Source organism: Bison bison, unplaced genomic scaffold, assembly GCF_000754665.1.
Source record: "Bison bison bison isolate TAMUID 2011002044 unplaced genomic scaffold, Bison_UMD1.0 scf7180017864239, whole genome shotgun sequence".
Lineage (NCBI taxonomy): Eukaryota > Metazoa > Chordata > Mammalia > Artiodactyla > Bovidae > Bison > Bison bison.
Genome location: NW_011494811.1, coordinates 7395770 through 7415862, shown reverse-complemented (window position 1 = coordinate 7415862; position 20093 = coordinate 7395770). Strand labels below are relative to the sequence as shown.

The window sequence follows — 20093 nt, the reverse complement described above, 5'->3', positions numbered from 1 at the left end:
TAATTCCCTCTGCATTTACTGCTTCTTTTTAAAAAAATATTTATTTATTTACATATTGTATATATTGTTCTTCATTATGATTTATGACATGAAAATTATTTTTTGCTGAAGGCAAGTATGAAGCAGAAAAGGGACTTCCTTGGTGGTTTAGTGGTTAAGGATCCACCTTCCAATGCAGGGAAAATGGGTTCAGCCCATGGTTGGGGAACTAAGATCCCATGTGAAGTGAAGTAACTAAGCCTGTTCACCCCCACTACTGAAGCCCTAGAGTTCCAGAGCCCGTGAGACACAACTAGAGTCCATTCACCACAAGGATCCTGGATACACAATGGAGATCCCTCATGTCGCAACTAAGACCTGACATAGCCAAGTAAATAAATACTTTTTAAAACTAAGAGAAAAAAACAAGAAGTAAATGCAGAGGGAATTACATATGACTGAATCACTTTGCTCTACACCTGAAACATGACATTGTAAATTAACCATGCTTCAATTAAAAAAATCTCCTTTCGTGTCAGAGAGGCATATGTTGGGGTGACATGTTCTGGTTTCCTTCATTCCATCATTAGGCTGTGGTAAATCCCTTTAGGGCCAACTCTCTCATCTTTGTTTCCAGTGCCCACTCCCACACCAGGCACACTGGAGGGGCTTATAAAAGAATGTGTTGTTAAAGCCACACACATCTGTTCATTTCTAATCCTCATGGACTAATCATGTAAACTCATCGGAAACACATTTCCCACTTTATTTCCTCAATCAGGCCTGCTTTTCTGAGGAAGGCAGCCTGTACCAGCTTGATCATCACATGGATGTCCTGCGGGAGCTGTGTGAGGAGCTGACTTCTCAGAAGAGTCAACAAGAAGTGAGGAGAGCGCTCAAAGATTACGAGCAGAAGATAGAGAGGCTTCGGAAATGTGCTTCCGAGATTCATATGACACTGCAGCCCACCTTGGGAGGCACATCGAAAAACAAGTTAGTGCCTCATGAGAATAGCTACATATGAGGGAGAAATAAGATAAAGCCTTTTGTGAAGGCACATGACACTGAACATTATTTATTCTCTCTTAGGCTTCATTTTTTTCTCCTGATATCTTAATATGCAATTTTGATTCCTTCCTAGGGGAACCACGGATGCATCTAAGAATGGAGGAGGGAATACCCTCAGCGAGGTGCCATCTGCAAAATCAGACAATCAGCCGTCAGCTGAAAAGGTGTTAAATCTGGATAATGTGTTTTAGAAGTAAACCCAATAAGAAAAAATACCAAGAGTACAATAATCCACTTCTCATTGAGTGTTGGTTTTAATTATCTGATTGTTTCTATTAGCTGAGAATTCTCACTTAAATAATGTAAGGAAGATTGCTTTTCAAAGAATTAGAATACAACAAACCAAAGCCAGGACAATCATACTTGATTGTCCCCTGAGGACACAAACAGTTCTTTCCAAAAGTGACCATTTTGAACCATTACGAATACATGCTGCCTATGTGCGTTACTTTTGAGAACACAAGAAGGTTGAGCTTAATCTGCACAGATGCTTCAGCATCAGAGATGAACTAGTTCATTTGTCATGTATTTTTTTTTTGTCATTTGTCTTTTTATCATTATAATGTCTTTTACTTTCTTTGGGAATTGGATTTTCTAAATTGTTGAGTTCTAGCTTAGTGGGGATTTGCTGTGAGTCTAGGCCGCCAGTCAGAAGGTGTGGGGCAGGAATGAGGTGTACTTGTTTCAGAGGTCTGCTCCTATTGCTATGCTGTGCTTCTGTCTGCCCTTGACCATGGATGGCTATGTGGTCACAAGCAGAGACAATGCTTAGGGGTTGGGAGAACTCCTCTATCCTGCTGGCATACCAATTAGAAGGTGAGAATCAGCCTGATAAATCTCCTGTGTCCTACAGGAAGACCTGTCTCTGAGCTGAAGTTTGGGGTATAAAGAATCAGTGATATCCATTTGTATCACAAAACTGTTTATTTTTTCCAGGCTATTAAGTATATTGAAGATAGTATGTTTACTCTTTTGTGTATTTGCTTAGGCAATGGAATTGGTTCAGAATTTTAACCTGGAATCCAAGTTGAAGCTGCAACAGGAGGAAAGCATCATGGAGAAATATGAAAAGGGTCACAGTACCTCTATTGACAGTTTACTAGAGAGGTAAACTGTTTTTTAAAAAAAGATTTTTATTTGAAGTATAGTTGATTTACAGTATTAGTTTCAGGGGTATGGAAAATGATTCAGCTATACATACATACACATATATGTATATATTCTTTTTCAGATTCTTTTCCCTTATAGGTTATTAAAAATATTGGTATAGTTCTCTGTGCTATACAGTAAATCCTTGCTGGTTATCTATTTTATGTACAGTATTGTGTATATGTTATGGAGAGGCAAACTCTTTTAAACAACTAGAAAATCCAGCAAAAATCTTTTATCAGTGTAGATACGGTGTACTTTAAAAAGTTTTTCTTTTCCTTTAGTCATAATTTTTGTCTGTAGTCCAATATCTTAAGCAGAAATTCCCTGGGCTTTCCTCATGGACAATTGACAGTAATTTAAAAAATTTGGGGGTCTAATTTAAAAACTCAAGTAACTTTGCATTTAATTTTTTTCCAGGTATGATACACACAAAGGCACTCTTGAACTTTACCTGCAAAACAGCATTGCCAGAATTACTTCTGATTTCTCTAGTGACAAGGAAAGGAGTAGTGTTTGTCTCCAGGACAAACTGACAGATCTACAGGTAAATACTGAAAATATAACTAGAGGAGTTTTATCTTTATTAGAAAATAATGTCACCGTAGGGTTTCCCTGGGGGTCCAGTGGTTAAGAATCTGCATGTCAGTGCAGGGGACATGGGTTCAATCCCTGGTCTGGGAAGATCCTACACGCCATGGGGAAGCTAAGCCTGTGTGCCACAACTGCTAAAGCCTGTGTGCTTAGAGTCTGTGCTCGACAACCACGAGAGAAACCACCCCAAGAGGAGAGTAGCTTTGGTGCCCACAACTAGAGAAAGCCCATAGGCAGCAGTGAAAACCCAGGGCAGCCACAAAGAAATAATACATAAAAACAAATAAATCTTTTAAAAAAAATCGTAAAAAATCTTTATTACAAAAGAAAATAATAGCACCCTAAGTATAGAAAATAAAGACACCCTAAGTATTACACCACCATTTTTGTTGAGGTCCCAGATGCTAGATGTTTCTGAAGAATGTTCTGTCACCCATTTTCAGAAAGACACCCCAACCCAGTGAAGAATTTGGTTTCAGGTCCTAATTTATTGCTTATGCTCTAATTTGATATTTTATCAGAAGTTTGGATTCTGTTTGGAATGGAGATGAAATTGGATGAAACAATATGTTTGAAGTTTATTTCAACCAATACACCTTCTGGTTTGCTCTAAAATTAAGGATATGTGAAAAATCAGCCACTCTGAATTTCTGTTTCAGCCAGCTATCACCTTACCTGAATTGTCACATTATCTGTTTGATGTTGGTCAGTAAGGAAGGGGCAGGTAGTGGAGAGAGTGTTCACAGTATGTGATGGGTGACCTGATGGAGAGCCTTCAGAGGAAGTATTGCATCTGACTCAGGAGCTGCAGAAAAAACAATTTATCTAGTGGTGGGCATACCAATTGTAAGTTCTACAAATAAACATCTTCCTTGGACTTCCCTGGTGGTCCACTGATTGAGAATTTGCCTGCCAATGCAGGGAGCATGGGTTCTGATCCTTGGTCTGAGAGGATTCCACATGCCACAGGGAAAATAAGCCCAAGCGCTGCAACTACTGAGTCCGTGTGCTGTAAATACTGAACCCTACTTGCCTTAGAGCCCACGCTCTGCAACAAGAGAAGCCGTTGCAGAGAGAAACCCATGCAATGCAACTACAGAGTAACCCCCCACTTGCTGCAACTAGAGAAAGCCTATGCACAGCAGTGAAGACCCAGTACAACCAAAAATTAATTAATTAATTTTTAAAAGTCTGTTTCTTATTTAGAAGATAATCGGCATTACTGTGCAGCACCCTTGTATGCTTGGAGGTACATTAGAGTGAACCCTTAGAGAAGGCATATCCAGTGGAGAAAAGGCCATGGGTGCTTCCTTCAATGCCTCTAGTATTTTCTAGTTATCTTCCCTTTAAGATGCCAGTTCCTGAGTCACATTCTACCAAATGGCTCCTTTCTATTTTCCGCCTGAACAAGCAAAATTCATGTGTGAAAATCTCTGTTGTTCAAGTGATGAATTTAGTATGTTTTCATCACAATTAAGAAATCGCCTTTGAGACCTTATTCCTATGACTGAATAATAAGTTGATTAGAAAAACTGTACTAAATCCTTGGGGAAAGTGAAGGACAAATGATGCTGATGAACACTCAGATTTTATAGCAGTGCCTTCTTTTTTAAAAAATAGAACCAAGAGAAAGATTTGGAATAGTATAGAATTTTAGTACTCTTGCCTGGAAAATCCCATGGATGGAGGAGCCTGGTAGGCTGCAGTCCATGGGGTCGCTAAGAGTCGGACATGATTGAGCAACTTCACTTTCACTTTTCACTTTCATGCATTGGAGAAGGAAATGGCAACCCACTCCAGTGTTCTTGCCTGGAGAATCCCAGGGACGGGGGAGCCTGCTGGGCTGCCGTCTATGGGGTCGCACAGAGTCGGACACGACTGAAGTGACTTAGCAGTAGCAGTTAGATGTTTGATAATAAATCATAAATTAATTTTATTCACTTCTTATTTGACAGAAATGATTCTGTTTTGCTTCAGTTTTAGTTTAAGGAGAAAAATGATTATCTAGATAAAACTAGAATAGCTAATAGAATATCTGTCCTTCCTTCTCTGTGTGTCTTTCTGAGTTGTATTCTGTGTATCTCACTTCAGGAAGGGGATTTGGATTCTTTGAAAGTCATGTTGCTGATTCCCTTGACTTCTTTCAGTGGATCCTCTGAGAGCACATTAATGTAATTGTTCTCTGAAGGACAGTTTACTTGTAGATGGTTGGAAGATATCTTTTCAAATGTATTTTCATGTGAAACTTGAAGATGTGAAACTTGCTTGTGCCCACAGTTGTGAATGTTTCATTTTGTAAGAATAGAATAATTGTGCCTATTAACCCATTCATTAATCAATTATGTATTCCACACAGGTCTTAAAAAATGAAACTGATGCTTGCTGGAAAGAGTTTGAAATCACTTCATTGAAGTTAGAAGAGCTTGAGAGTGACATTAAGAAGCCTTTTATAGTTAAGGCAAGAGACAAATTAAAGGAGAAAGAAAGAGAGCTTCAGATGACTCTTAAGTCCAGGTATCATTCTGGGATCTATTAACCATTCATTTACTAAATTTGCTGAATTTGTTAATGCTATTTTAAGCAAGGTGAGTATTATATTTTGGAGAAGGAAATGGCAACCCACTCCAGTGTTCTTGCCTGAAGAATCCCAGGGACGGGGGAGCCTGGTGGGCTGCCATCTATGGGGTCGCACAGAGTCGGACACGACTGAAGCGACTTAGCAGCAGCAGTTAGCAGTATTATATTTACAAAGTATGTTATTTTATTGAATTGTCACAGCAGCCATAAGAGAAGCTGATGAGGAAACTGCTACTGAAGGAGGTTAAATCTTAAAACCGGGTCACACTAGCCAGAAACTTAAGTGGAACTTAAGTTTTGTTGAGTTCTAAAGGCTGAGCTTCCCACTGTCTCCCCTTGAGGCTGAATTTGGGCACATCACGCGACTTCTGGGCCTTGATTTCCTCATTTCTAGAATGAGAGTGCTATTGTTTTTTCTTTACATATTCCAGCACATCTACCCATTTGACATCAGATGAAACTGAGGCTCAGAATCTACATTCTACTGATTCAGATTCACAAATTTCAAATTATTAATTAGCTTAGTCTTTGAAGGCTATTATATTCTCAGTAGTCAAATAATTAGTATTCATATAAGTTTCTTTGTCACCAAGGCAAGGTTCAGTTACATCCAAGTATTTTATATGTCAAAAGGGAGGGAAAAGCTTAGTCTGTTTTACACCAGTTTTCTATCTAGTGCAGTGTCAGTTAAATTATCAAAAATACTTGGATATAGCAAATAGCTCATTTGCCATTGTGGATCACTGGGTTTGACTTTTAATGGGATGATCTATGCATTTGATTGTATGTATTTTCATCAAATAATTGTTTTCTGTTCTTGGTTAATAATGGCATTGATATGTTTTATAGGATAACTTTCTGCTGTGTTTTCCCCTAATGTCTGGCTTATTTTTCACTCAGAATGGAGTCTTTAGAGACTGTACTGAAGATGGTGTTACCCATGGAGAAGGAGTCACTGCTTCTCTGTGACACAGACCTGCTCCTCCGTGAAATGGCCATTCAGGAATTTCATCTCACTGATGCTGATGACATTTATCAAAACCTGAGGGTAAATATAAATTCTCACAGTATATTTATGGAATTATCAGTTCTTCAGAGACCTATATATGTTTATGGATTTTTATTAAACATCAGTAGTATTTCTTTAGAATATAAACCATGACAGAAAAACCTTCAGTAATATAGACTTGTTATTTATTTCTCAACTCTTTAATTCCTCGCCAGTTCAGAAGTAGTTACCTTGGAGTAAATAAGAATGTATTTTCTTTGAATTAAAAATGAAGGCTTGCTAAGAGTTTGGGGGAGAATGGATACAGGTATCCCTGTATGGTTGAGTCCCTTCACTGTTCAGCTGAAACCGTCACAGCGTTATAAATCAGCTATATCCCAATACCAAATAAAAAGTTTTTAAATAAATGAAGGCTTGGTAATGAATGCCTTCTCCAGTGACTGAAATCCTAAATATCTGTATAGACTCATATACTTAAATTATCATATTCTGTAGTTTACTTATTCCCAGTCTCATCTTAAATTGAAAATATTTGCTTTATTTTTCAAATTATAAACAGGTGTCTCAGCAGATCAATCTGTAATTATTTTCCTTGCATCAATAATTTGATATACCTCTTTTCTTTTGGAGACCAAAACATCAGGAAGGCTATCAGATAAGAAAACACCTGGGTCATTGGATCATATGTAATTAAAATGTTCCTGCTGTCAAAACTGTCAGCCTTGGTTAAATTGAGAAGCAGTTTTCTAGATCAAACCTAGTGACATAATTCTGGGTTAGTTTCTGTTATACAGTCTGTCTTTCTTCTACCTCAGTCTTTCAGCTTTTCTTATTACTTTTATTTTAGAATATCCAAGATTCCGTAGTAAAACAGATTGAAACATGTAAGAATTTGGGACAGTCAGGCAACTTTGCATTAAAGGAATTGCACCCCCTTGACCTGCATGCAGCACAGAACATTATTCTGAAACACAGAACTCAACTGGAAGAGATGAACCACAGAGTACAGAAGAGTAAAGATGCTCTTGAAGCTCTGGAAGATTTTTTGGCTTCTCTGAGAGCAGCTGAACTCTCTAGTGAGCTTCTTACAGACCATTCAGCCTCAGATTCACAGGGGGTACCGGCAAATACTTTGACGGTGGAAAATAAAGAGAGAGAAATTCATCGGATGAGAGACAAGGCCAGACATTTGGATGAGCATTTGAAGATGCTTGGTATAAGCATTAAAGACAGTGAACAGGGTGAAAACACCTCCTGTGAAAAACTTCTGGATGCTTTGTCCAAAAACTTATCTGAGACACGTTCTGGTGGGCAGGAGGAAGTCACTGAAGAAGACAAATTACTAGGGGCTTGTGTTTCTAAGAATGATGAACTCCTGAAAAATATTCAAGATGTGCACAATCAAATCAGTAAAATTGGCCTGAAGGATCCGACTGTTCCAGCAATAAAACAAAGGTAGGTATTTTTATCCATCTCCATGCAAGATGACATTTTTCTGTTGTTTTTTTTTTTCCCCCAAGTATCCATTAGGTGAAATAAATGCTTCCTATGTCTTTCAACTACTGTTCCATCCTCCTCTATTCAGGGTTCAGTGTTCTTTTTTGTAGACTTTTCAGACAAACTTCATTTTTGTTGATATTATGCCTTTACAAAGTGTTATGTAATTTTTTTCTTTTTTTTTCAATTTAATAGGGAAATAATTTTTTTCTTTAAAGTTTTCATTCTTCTGGACAAAGGAAGAGTGAAATAAGATGTGTATAAGATCCATGAGTTGCTGAAAAGTCTCTTGACTGCTGTGTATGTATTATGGAGTTGTCTTGATGGGGAGAAGTCCTGGGAAACTACACACATTTGATGATAGACAAGTGGAAGATGCACAGGCCACCTTGGCCTGACTTCTTCTTCATTGCTTGGGGACTGAGTGGGAATGCAGGGGACTGAGTTTAATAAGTAAACTAAAGTTCGTGTTGAATTTGGAGAGTCTCCAAAGTCAGCTCCGTTGGCAGCTGCTGTGAGTGCTGCTGCTCTAATTCTGGCATTCAGATCCTGAAAATGAAAATGTTAGCAAAAGAGTTACTTTGGTGGAGCTCCCCTCCCCCTTCTAAACCTCTCCCTTTTCCTGGCTTTTCTTCTGTCCACCTCTAATCCCTCAGGCTCAGTGCTCTCCCAGGGCTCTTTAGCTGATTAAGCTCTTCCCTCTGAAATCTCCCTGAGCTCTCGTCTCAATGAGACATCTGTTTCTGCAATGCTCCAATTCTTAATAAGGCATGGAACTGATTTAGTTATTGTTGTTAATGCATTTACTATAGATTTATAAATAAATTAGTAATAAATATTAATTTATAAGTGAAAACTACATGTTGATAGATGGTAAGTTGCTTTACTTTTTAACTGAGTTATCAATAGAACAAGCCAGGCACTGTTTTAGGTCCTGGGGATATAGCAGTTAACAAAACAGACAAAAATTCTTGTCCTTTGTAGAGCTTATTATCTAGTGGAAAGAAGAAGATATACAGTATGTGCGCTGATGATAAAGGCTATGGGGAAAAGTTAAGCAGAGAAGGAGGAGGTGGTTGCAATTCAAAAGTGGTCATTAGGCAGTTTTACAGAGAAGGCTTTCACCATCTCTTGGAGCTTGCTCAAACTCATGTCCATCAAATTGGTGATGCCATCCAACCATCTCATCCTTTGTTGTCCCCTTCTCCTCCTACCTTCAGTCTTTAGCAGCATCAGTCAGCTTTTCACATCAGGTGGCCAAAGTATTGGAACTTCAACTTCAGCATCGGTGCTTCCAGTGTATATTCAAGATTGATTTCCTTTAGAATTGACTGGTTTGACCTCCTTGCAATTCAAGGGACTCTCAAGAGTCCTCTCCAAACCACACTTCAAAAGCATCAATTCTTTGGTGCTCAGCTTTCTTTATGTCCAACTCTCACATCCATACGTAACTACTGGGAAAACCATAGCTTTAGCTCTGTGGACCTTTGCTGGCAAAGTAATGTCTCTAGGATTGCGTATGCATGTCGCAAAGTAATCCTGTCTATGTTTGTCATAGCTTTTCTTCCAAGGAGCAAGTGTCTTTTAATTTCATGGCTGCAGTCACTATCTGCGATGATTTTGGAGGGAAGTCAAGAGAATCCTGGAGGTCAAGTGAAAACGCCTTTCAATGAGAAGCGATTAGCTGTGTCATATGCTGCCTACTGTTGAAGGAAGGAGATGATGGAGACTGGGACATGAGATTAGCAATGTGAAAGTTACTGGGTAGCTTGACAAGCAGTCTTGGAGGAGTGAGCGCCTTATTGGAGTGGATTCAGTAGAGAATTGGAAGAGAGGAAGTAGAGATAGAGAGAGTATCTGATAAAAGCAATTTAGACCTAAGCAAATGGAGTTAGGCCTGCCAGGGTTAATTTTTACGTTAAAACCCTTAGTTCAAATGACTCTTCTTTGTTTCCGGGGGCTTTTCGTACACATTTGCATTCCCCTTTCTTTTTACCCCCTCGTGCCCTGCCTGAGGGGTTTGCAGTGTTCTGCCATCTGTCTCTTTTCCTCTCTCCATATCATCCTTTCTATCCCACCCATGCACACATATTATTTCTTTTTTCTCATATGCATATATACACCCTTTATAAGTGTATTCATCACTGAGAAATGTTACTGCTCATGGTTTTGTATGTCTGTTCTATTTAAAACACAAACTAGTTCTGGAAATGCAGAACCTCCTGAACTCTGTCATAGGAATCTGTGATCTTGGCATAAATCTCATGAGGGCAAATTAAAGTTAGTGTGCTCCACGAATTACCCATATTTGTATTGAATCAAAATTGGCCAATATTGATACTTGGCAATTAAACTTTTCTCTCTCATGTTCAAGGAGAAAATCGTTAATCAGACTGGATAAGGACCTAGATGAATATGAAGAAGAGAAGAAACATTTGCAAGAAATGGTGAATTCTCTTCCGCAATTCAAAGATGGCAGAGACAAAGCCCTGAGTCAAAGGTGCCAGGACACAGCAGTCTTGTGGGAGAATGTAAAAACCTTGGTCACAGAATGGTAAGGAAAAAACATTCCTCCACCAGCTAAAATTTTAAAATAGAGAATAATAATAATAAAAAAAACCAAACCCCTCCCAAATCTGAAAGATTGTCTGTGGCACAGTTAACTTTTTGGAATTTGTATGTTAATAACACAGTCCCTTGGGCCTCAAGGAGAGGCCAACTTAAGAGTTTCACACTAAGCTCACTAGGCCAATGTCTGGGGCAAGACCTGGAATCCTAGGTTATAGGCAAATGAATTTAAAAGGTTATCTAAGAGACAGGACAAATATAGATAGTGTGTTTATAATCACTATTGCCCCATTTGTATTAGTTTTCTGTTGCTTCTGTAATAAATGGCCACAAATGTAGTAGCTTAAAGGCAGCATAAACTTATCGTACAGTCTGGGGGTTGGAAGACCTAAAATCAAGCTGCGTTCCTTGCCGGAATCTCTAGGAGAGAATCCACTTCCTTGCCTATTCCCTTTTCTGGAGGCCGCCTGTTATCTTCCTTGGCTTGTGTCCCCTTCCATTTTTAAGGCCAGCAGAGGAGCATCTTCAGATCTCAATCTCTGTCTTTCTTTCACCTCTGCTTTTGTTATCACATCTTCTTCTGACTCTGACCCTCCTGTCTCCTTCTTATAAGGGCCTTGTCATTATGCTGCACCCATTCAGATAATCCAGGAAAATGTCCCTATTTTAAGTTCCTTAATTTAGTCACATCTGCAGAGTTCCTTTTGCTATGTATATAAGGTGTTCGCAGGATCCAGGGATGAGGACGTCGATGTCTTTGGGAGTTGGGGGCATTATTCTACCACACCTCTACTTGATTGACAGGTGTTGTCAGTCAATTACCACCATCTTTCCTACAGAGCCTGGACAAGGCTCAGAGTTTTCTTAATTTTGTAGCAGTCAGTACTCACCAATCCTGGTTGGCAGTGCAGCTGGACAGTCTTCATCCTTATCTTCTCCCTTTACTTTCTGCCTGAGGGTGGGAGTAGCTGGGAGGGCTGACCATTCCAGGGACCATACCACTCAAGCCAAGGGTTCCAGTTGGGTTAGGAGGTGGGAGAGACTAGTAGGAGATTCGTGAGCAAGAAGAGAGAGAAGACAAGGTGGTCTTAACCCCGTCCTTTTCAGCAGAGGTTCTGACCGCTCTTGTCGGCTCCCTCTTTGGCTCAGGGCACCTTCCCTCTCTCCTCTGGAGGCCAGGTGGCACATCTGTTATTGGAAAGGTTAGGCTCCAGGTGCCTCAGCTCCCTTGTGGTCTCCCTTAACTCTACCCTCAGTGGTCCTTCCGCCACAGAACTCCATCTGAGTATACCTTCTGCTTCCGGCTGGAACCTGAGTATACAGTATTCAAGATGAAGCCGTCTGTGGTGTTTGATCTAGTCCACTCTTAGATTTTACAGAGGAAAGAAGTGAGGTCCACAGAGCCTGAAGTAACTTATGTAAGGTCACATGACTAATTTTACCCAGCCATAAATAGAAACCAGCTGTCTTTTAACTGCCGCATCGTCTATTCTACTTAAGTTTTTTTTTTTTAATGGCTAAAATCTATAATGAGTTGAAATAGACATAATTGAATTGTATTGAATTAACACTGAAACAATATCCAAAAATAATGCTAAAGAGGCTCATTTTCCAAGATATTTTTTAGTTAATGATGAAATCGAGGTGCTGATTCCTTAAGGTTATGAATCCTGTGTTTCTGTCTAGAGCTTACATCTGGTAACTTTTTAATATTGACCTGGTGAAAATAGTAATCCAGTCATTATTTAGGCCATCCATTTGTCAAATAATTACATATACCATCATTTGTGGGTTAAATTGTAAAACAATATTATAAACCTTGTCTAGAGGAAAAATCCTTCTATAATTTATTAGGTTATTTTTATAGCATACTACAAAGAGAAAGAATGGTTTTGTAACTTTCAGAAATTTAGCTGTGTTATTTTTTTCATAGCCTTGACCAATGTGAAAGAGTTCTGGAGCTCTTAAAACAGTATCAGAATTTTAAAAGTGTCCTGACAGCATTGATTCAAAAAGAAGAGAATGTCCTCTCTGTCCAGGCTTCCTACATGGGAAAGGAGAACTTGAAGAAAAGGATAGCAGAGGTGAGTCCAGATTCCAAAGGAAACTTTACACAGTGGCCTCGATTGCAAGCCTGACAATAGAGAGAAGGTTATCAGTGGAATCATTTTCAAAATGTAGTTTAGAAGTAGTTATTAGTGACTCTGTTTTACCAGGTATACAAGAATTTATTGAATTTATCCCCAGGGCTTGAAAAAAAATTGGTCCCCAAGTTAATACTGGGTTGCATCTGTTTGGGTTTTGATATTGGTGGTATGGTTCTCTTGGAGTCTGAGCTTGCCTTTGCTGAAAGATTGGAACAGTCTGTGCGCTGACTTTCCACCTAAGAAGAACCTGACTTCACCACAGACTTAAGAGAAAGAGGGTACTTGGAAAATCCCTAAAATCGGTTCTTAGTGGATAAAGAAAAAATTATCTTTTTATTTCTTTGTTTTCTGTAAAGATGTGTCAGCTTATCTCCAAGTTGCTCCATCTGTATTCATAGCCTTGCCAATCACAACTTTATAGTCTAAGAAGAATTACACTTTTGGACACTAGATGTCATTATTTTCTATGATTTTATGTGGTTATCAACCAGAGTGGCAGAAGAATGGAATACTTGGAAAAGAATATGTTACACTGTATTCTATACACCAGAAAAGTACACCTCCTCTTGGTTTTCTGAGTACTGTATACTACGGTGCTGTCAGAGTGTCAGAGGCGTGTGTGAAGTATCATCTACTTGATACACCTGGCTGTTAGAAGGCAATTTTATTAAACTTTCCAATGACTGAGAGCAACATTAATGAAGCTTATATACAGACATACTTTGTTTTATTGGACTTTGCTTTATTGTGTCTTTTACAAATTTGAAGTTTGTGGCGACCCTTTGTCGAGCAAGTCTATCGATACCATTTTTCCAACAGCGATTTCTCTTTGCGTCCCTGTGTCACATTTTGGTCATTCTCAGTATTTCAAACCCTTCACCAGCAGAGGTTATGGTTCGCTAAAGGTTCAGAGAATGGTCAGAGTTTTTTTTTAGCAGTGAAGTATTTTTAAATTAAGGTATGTACATTGTTTAAGACATAATGCTATTGCACACTTCATGGACTGCAGTGTAATGTAAACAGAATTTTTATTTATTTATTTATTTTTTTAAACAAAATTTTTAAATGTATCTGGAAACTAAAATATTCACGTGACTTGTGTTATTGCAATACTTCCCTTACTTCCATGGTCTGGATCCAAACCTGCAGTGTTTCTGAGGTATGCCTGTTGACCAGATTCTTAACGGACAATTTAGTCTTTGCCTAAAACACGTCCCAGTTCATACAGCTACTTTTCTACTCTGCCCCTAGCGCATTTTCCAGCCTGCGCTCTTGTTTCAGGATCCAGGTCTCTGCCTTAGATACTCACAGATCCTGAGTCCCTGCCTTTCAAACTGACCAGAGAGCAAATCCCTCTTGACTTGCAGCTATTCTTGTTTTGTGCCAGGCCCACTGTGATGGCGTAACCTTACCCACCCCCCGACCCCCCACGCCCGGCTTGGCTGGACAGGTTAGCAACTTTCTCTGTAAACAAAGAAATAAAGTAAGGATAGGGGTTAAATAACTTTCCAAAGATTATATGGCTAATAAGTGATAGAATTATTATTTAAGCTCAGCCTGTCTGACTACAAAGTTGTGTTTCAACCATAATATTGTCTTACCTGAAGACATATTTGAAATGTGAATTGTAGAAGTAAAAAATGGCTAGCTTTATACCTCTTTCTCAAATCTAAATATTTACTCATAAGAATATCTTGAAATTAATGAAACAACTGATTATATTTAAGAAATGTATAAATGTCCAGGTTTTTACTATTAGATTGAGAATCTTATATCTAGCATGGTATTTTTGTATATTTGCTGAAATAATACATCATTTTGCATGGGAGATATAGAAGTACACTTGTGTTTAATCATTTTCTCTAATGCTTTTTTTTTTTTTAACCTGTCTGGAAAAAGCAAATTGTGGTACCAGCTGTTAATGTAACTCTCTGTTAATTTTGTGATGACTTAGGTATGGTCTTGAGAAACAATCAACTTCTGGCATATGTATTTTCATGATACTTTGCACCAGTGGCTGAAATATGATACCACTGAGAACTTTTGTCCTTAAGAACCATAGAAACCTGGATGTTTATCTAGGGTATGGTGCTGAATTTCCACTCTCTTTAATGAAAGGCAGAAGTGCAAAAGTAAGACTAGAAGGCTAGAATGTTGGGGGACTATTAAAGTCTGGGAAATGTCAGGGGGTATCTGGTTTCCTTTATTTACTCCTTCCATTCATTATAGGACAAAACCTGCAGCTCCTGTCAATACTAGAGGTGTCCTCTCCTGCTCTTGCTTTTCTCATCACCCACCAGTAGCTTGCATCAGTGTAACAACAAAGCTCTTTGAATGTAATAAAGAACAAGATACATACATATATATGTATATTCATATATATATATATTTCCATTTAATTGAACAAGTGTCCTGAATGGGCAGAAAAAAAACACCAGAGTCTACTTCTCTGCTCTGCCAAAGTATGAGTCAACTTCAGGTCAGGAGACAGAGACAGCCCAGTTTTGTTTTTTATTTAAAACATTTAAGTAAATTTCGTTTTTTAAATTGAACTTTTAATGTGAGATAATTGTAGATTCACATACAGTTATAAGACATACTACAGAGAGACCCTGTGTACCCTTTACTCAGTTTCCTCTGTAGTAATGTCTGGTGTAACTATAGTACAATATTGTAGTCAGGTTGCAGACAATGATGCAATCAAGAGAAAGAACACTTCCATCACCACATGATACCTGGTGTGGTCATCTTATAGCCCTACCATTTCCCTCTTGCTCCCACCTCCTCACAACCACTGATATGTTCTTCATTTCTGTACTTCTGTCATTGCAAAAAGTGTTATATAAATGAAATCATACAGTGCATAACCTTTGAGTGAAAGTTGCTCAGTCATGTCTGACTCTGCAACTCCATGGACTATATAGTCCATGGCATTCTCCAGGCCAGAATAATGGAGTGGATAGCCTTTCTCTTCTCCAGGGTATCTTCCCAACCCAGGGATTGAACCCAGGTCTCCCACATTATAGGCAGATTCTTTACCAGGTGAGCCACAAGGGAAGCCCAAGAATACTGGAGTGGGTGAAAGTGAAGTCGCTCAGTCGTGTCCGACTCTTTGCAACCTGTGGTCTATAGCCTACTAGGCTCCTCTGTCCATGGGATTCTCCAGGCAAGGATACTGCCTAGTATGCTTTATACCTAAAGCATAACCTTTAGGGATTGGTTATTTTCATTCAGCATAATTTTCTGGACATTCATCCAGGCTCTTCCATGCATTGATAGTTTGTTCTCTTTTCTTGCTGGGTAGGATTCCATGGTATGAATGTACCACCGACGGTTTAATGGTCTTCTGGACATCTGGATTGTTTCTAGTTTTGGGCTGTTATAAATAAAGCTGCTATAAATATTGGTATACGGTGTGTGTGTGTGTTGTCTTTTTATTTGTCAGGGATAAATGGCCTGGAGTATAGTTGCTGGGTTGTATGTTAATTTTTCAAACTGTTTTCCAGAGTGGCTGTACCATTTTACATTCCCACCAGCAATGTATGAGGGATCCAGTTTCTGCACAGCTTTGCCAGCATTAGATGTCTTTTTGTTTTATTCATTCTGATACACATGTAGTGGTATCGCTCTGTGGTTTTCATTGGCATTTTCCTAATTGTTAGTGGTATCGATCAGCTTTTCTTGTGCTTATTTGCCATCTGAATGTCATCTTTGCAGAAATCTCTTTTCATACCTTTTGCTCATTTTCTAATTAGATTTTTTTTTTTTACTGTCAAGTTTTGAGAGATACACACACACACACACACACACACACACACATATACACACACATACATACACACACACACATTCTACACACTGGTCATTTGTCAGATATATGGTTTGCAAATATTTTCTCCCAAACTGTAGCTTGCCTTTTCATCTCCCTAACAGGGTCTTTGCAAACAAAAGATTAAAATTTTGGTAAAGGTTGGTTTATCGGTTTTTCCTTTCATAGATTGTACTTTTGGTGTCAAAGTCTCAGAATTGTTTGCCTGGCACAAGATCCTGAAGATTTTCTCTTATTTCTTTTTCTAAAAGCTTTATGGTGTTATGATTGACATTTAAGTTCATCATCCATTTTGAATCAGTTTTTGTATAAGGGATGAAATTTGGGTCAAGGTTCCTGTTTTTGTTTGTAAATGTCCAGTTGCTCCAGCACCATATGTTGAAAAGATTCCCATTTCTCCCTTAAATTGCTTTTTCATCTTAGTGAGAAATCAGTTATTTGTTGGCTTCACTTTGATCTATTGATCTGTGTATCTGTCCCTCTGCCAATTGATATAATCTTTATTACTGTACCTACATGATAAGTTTTAAAATCAAGTAAACTTCCCACTTTCTTCTTCTTTTTCCCAAATGTCTTAGCTATTATAGTTCCTTTATTATTCCATATACATTTTAGAATAATCCTGTCTATATCTACAAAAAATGCTGCTAGGATTTGGTAATAATTGTATTAAACTTGTCCATTGGTTTCAGGAAAATTGATATTTTTGCTATGTTGTCTTCTGATCCATGAACTTAGTATGTGTCTGCATTTATCTAGATCTTCTTTGATTTTTTTGATTGGTATTTTATAGTTTTCGGCATATAATCACTATATATGTTTTGTTAGATTTACACCTATTTTGAGTAATTGTGGATGGTATTATGTTAAAAATTTTAGTGTCCATGTATCCATTGTTAGTATAAAGAAATACAGTAGATTTAAAATTTTTTTTCAGAGTCTTTTCCATTATAGGTTATTGTAAGATGCTGAGTATAGTTCCCTGTGCTGTGCAGTAGGACCTTGTTGGTTATCTAGTGGTTATGCTATATAGCAGTGTGTATCTGTGAATCCCTGACTCCTAACTTATCCCTCCCTGTTCCCCTTCCCCTTTGGTGACCCTAAGTTTGTTCACTATGTCTATGAGTCTGTTTCTATCTTGTACATAAGTTCATTTGTATCATTTTTTTTTAGATTCCGCATACAAGTAATATCATGAGATTTGTCTTTCTGTTTGGCTTACTTCACTTATAGGATAATTTCTAGGTCCATCTTGTTGCTGCAAATGGCATTATCTCATTTTTTATGGCTGAGTAATATTCCATTGTATATAGGTACCACATCTTCTTAATCCATTCCTCTGTTGATGGACATTTAGGCTGCTTCTATGTCTTGGCTATTGTAAATGGTGCTGCAATGAATATTGGGATACATGTGTCCTTTTGAATTCGAGTTTTTTCTGAATATTGTGCATGTCTTTTTCCCTGAGTTTTGGATTTTTTCCCTTTTCTTCTTTTTTAAATTATGAAAGTATTACACATTTACAGGAGACTTGGAAAATACAAAACAAAGTTACATACAGTTTCACTATATATTACAACTGAGAAATGTACTCTATTTTTATATGTTTATCTTGTATCCTGTGACCTTCCTGAACCAACATATCAGTCCTAGGGTTGTTTTTGTGGATTCCTTGGGCTCTGTGACATAGATAATCATTTTGTCCACAAATAAAGACAATTTCATGGCACCCAAGATAGAGGCTTCCTTGTTACTGGTTGAGGGTGGGCATTCTCACTTTCTACAAGGTCTCCACTGCTACGTCCCTGAATCCTCCTTACAGCTCCCTATGTAGCCATCCCTGACATCATGAGTGTGTGTGTGTGTATGTCACTGCTCAGCAGGAATGAAAGTCTGAGCTCTACTTGGCCTTCTTTTTCCTGGCTGGGGGAGAGTGGGGCTCCTGTTACTACCTTGAGATGGTGGTGATCTAGGCTCTACACTTAAGCTTTGCTGGTACAGGAGGGGGTTAGGGCCACGTGTTTTCTAAGGTTTTTTGCTCCAGCGGTATTTCCTAAAAGTTTTCTGTTTTACTGTGTTGTCCTATTCCTGGTTCTTTGGCTGAAGAGAAAAGGCTTTTCTTGGTCTGTACACGTGGATATTGCCAGGTTCTGACTTCTCCAGCACACACTCTGGGATATACAAGGGAAAAGGAAAATTCAGGGAACTGATCACCAGGCTGGCTTCAGGAGCTGATACCCCCAGCCATGCTCCCTCCTTGAGCGCCTCACTTTTTAGTTTTCTTAAGTCTGTTTTGTAGGTAGTGTCCAGGGTTTTTAGTTGTACTTAATGGAAATAAGGAAAATTATGTTCACTGCATATTCCCAGAAATGGAAGTCGTATCCCCCATAGGGATATAATTTTTAGTTTTTTATTTATGAGAAATCACTATTTTCAAGTTTTATATAATCATTAAAAATGCTTGTGTAAGATTAGTAAATTGAGTGGAAACATTAGAATTGCATTACTCAACACTCAAATTTTATTTTGTAGTTTAAAATCATTGGCCTTTTGATAATGTTTCACTTTCTATGTTAGAAATGATATGGGAGTTAAAATCATGAAAGATTAAACTAGAAGTCATATTATTGATGTTTTAGAGCTTTGTCTGTTTTAATCAGATGAGCACTTAGGTTCTTCAAAATTACAAAAACGGTTCCTGTTGAAGCAGTCTAGGAGCTGTCATTTTTCATACCACTGAATAGAGGTGACTTTTTTGATAGAATATAATTTCATTTGACTAGAAACATAGTTTTAGACTATTATAAATATTTCATCATGCAGAGCGGGACGAGGAATTTGGTGGTAGGATTATTATTAAACCAGAAGTTTAGGATTCTAAGAATTTCTCGTTGAGAAAGTGGAACAATAAGTCTTACCAGTTTGTGTCAGTATATCAAAACATGTTTCATATCACTTTTACAGATTGAAGTTGTTAAAGAAGAATTTAATGAACACTTAGAAGTTGTAGACAAGATTCACCAGATCTGCAAAAATCTGCAGTTTCATCTGAATAAAATGAGAACCTTTGAAGAGCCTCCCTTTGAGAAAGAAGCTAATATTATTGTGGATAGATGGCTTGATGTAAGTGATAATTTGATTGACTAGAAATTCTGCTTTATAACAATTAAATTGATCTTTTCATTTGCATCTTTAATGTTGTTATCTAATTATAAAATTCAAAAGTGCTTATTATAAAAAAATGTTCAAATAATATAAAATTTATGACTTAGGATTTAACTTTACCCCAGAGTTAGGTACTACTAAGAAATGGGTCCATACTCTTTTAGATCTACAAGTACATACTCAACTTATTTAAAATAAACTAGTTAATATATTACTCATCCATGTAAGTTATTGATGTTCAGCTTTGTATTTATTTACTAATTTTTGGTTGAGTAGTAATGATATTTCATGAATTACAAAATAAGAATTTGTATATTTTCAGCTGGATTTTTGAAAGCTTCTTTTATTATTGTGGTTTAGAAATGAGAAAGACTATTTCTTTCAGTTGTTTATAAACTGCACCAAATCAGCTAAGTTATTTTTGTAGAATAATGAAACTATATTAAAGCAAAATTTTTGTTGATAAATAAAGCAAATAATTTAGCAAGTAAAGGTAATCTAAAATTTTATC

General features: G+C 37.8%; 1 protein-coding gene across 1 annotated transcript in view; it reads left to right on the top strand.

The window, feature by feature from the left end:
- Positions 1 to 20093, top strand: part of SYNE2 (spectrin repeat containing, nuclear envelope 2) — a 281350-nt gene that overhangs the window by 79403 nt on the left and 181854 nt on the right. The window contains 10 exon segments of the mRNA XM_010846800.1: positions 761 to 972; positions 1121 to 1211; positions 2036 to 2154; positions 2617 to 2743; positions 5147 to 5304; positions 6268 to 6415; positions 7224 to 7831; positions 10248 to 10427; positions 12375 to 12525; positions 19382 to 19540. Coding sequence (XP_010845102.1) covers positions 761 to 972; positions 1121 to 1211; positions 2036 to 2154; positions 2617 to 2743; positions 5147 to 5304; positions 6268 to 6415; positions 7224 to 7831; positions 10248 to 10427; positions 12375 to 12525; positions 19382 to 19540 — 1953 coding nt within the window.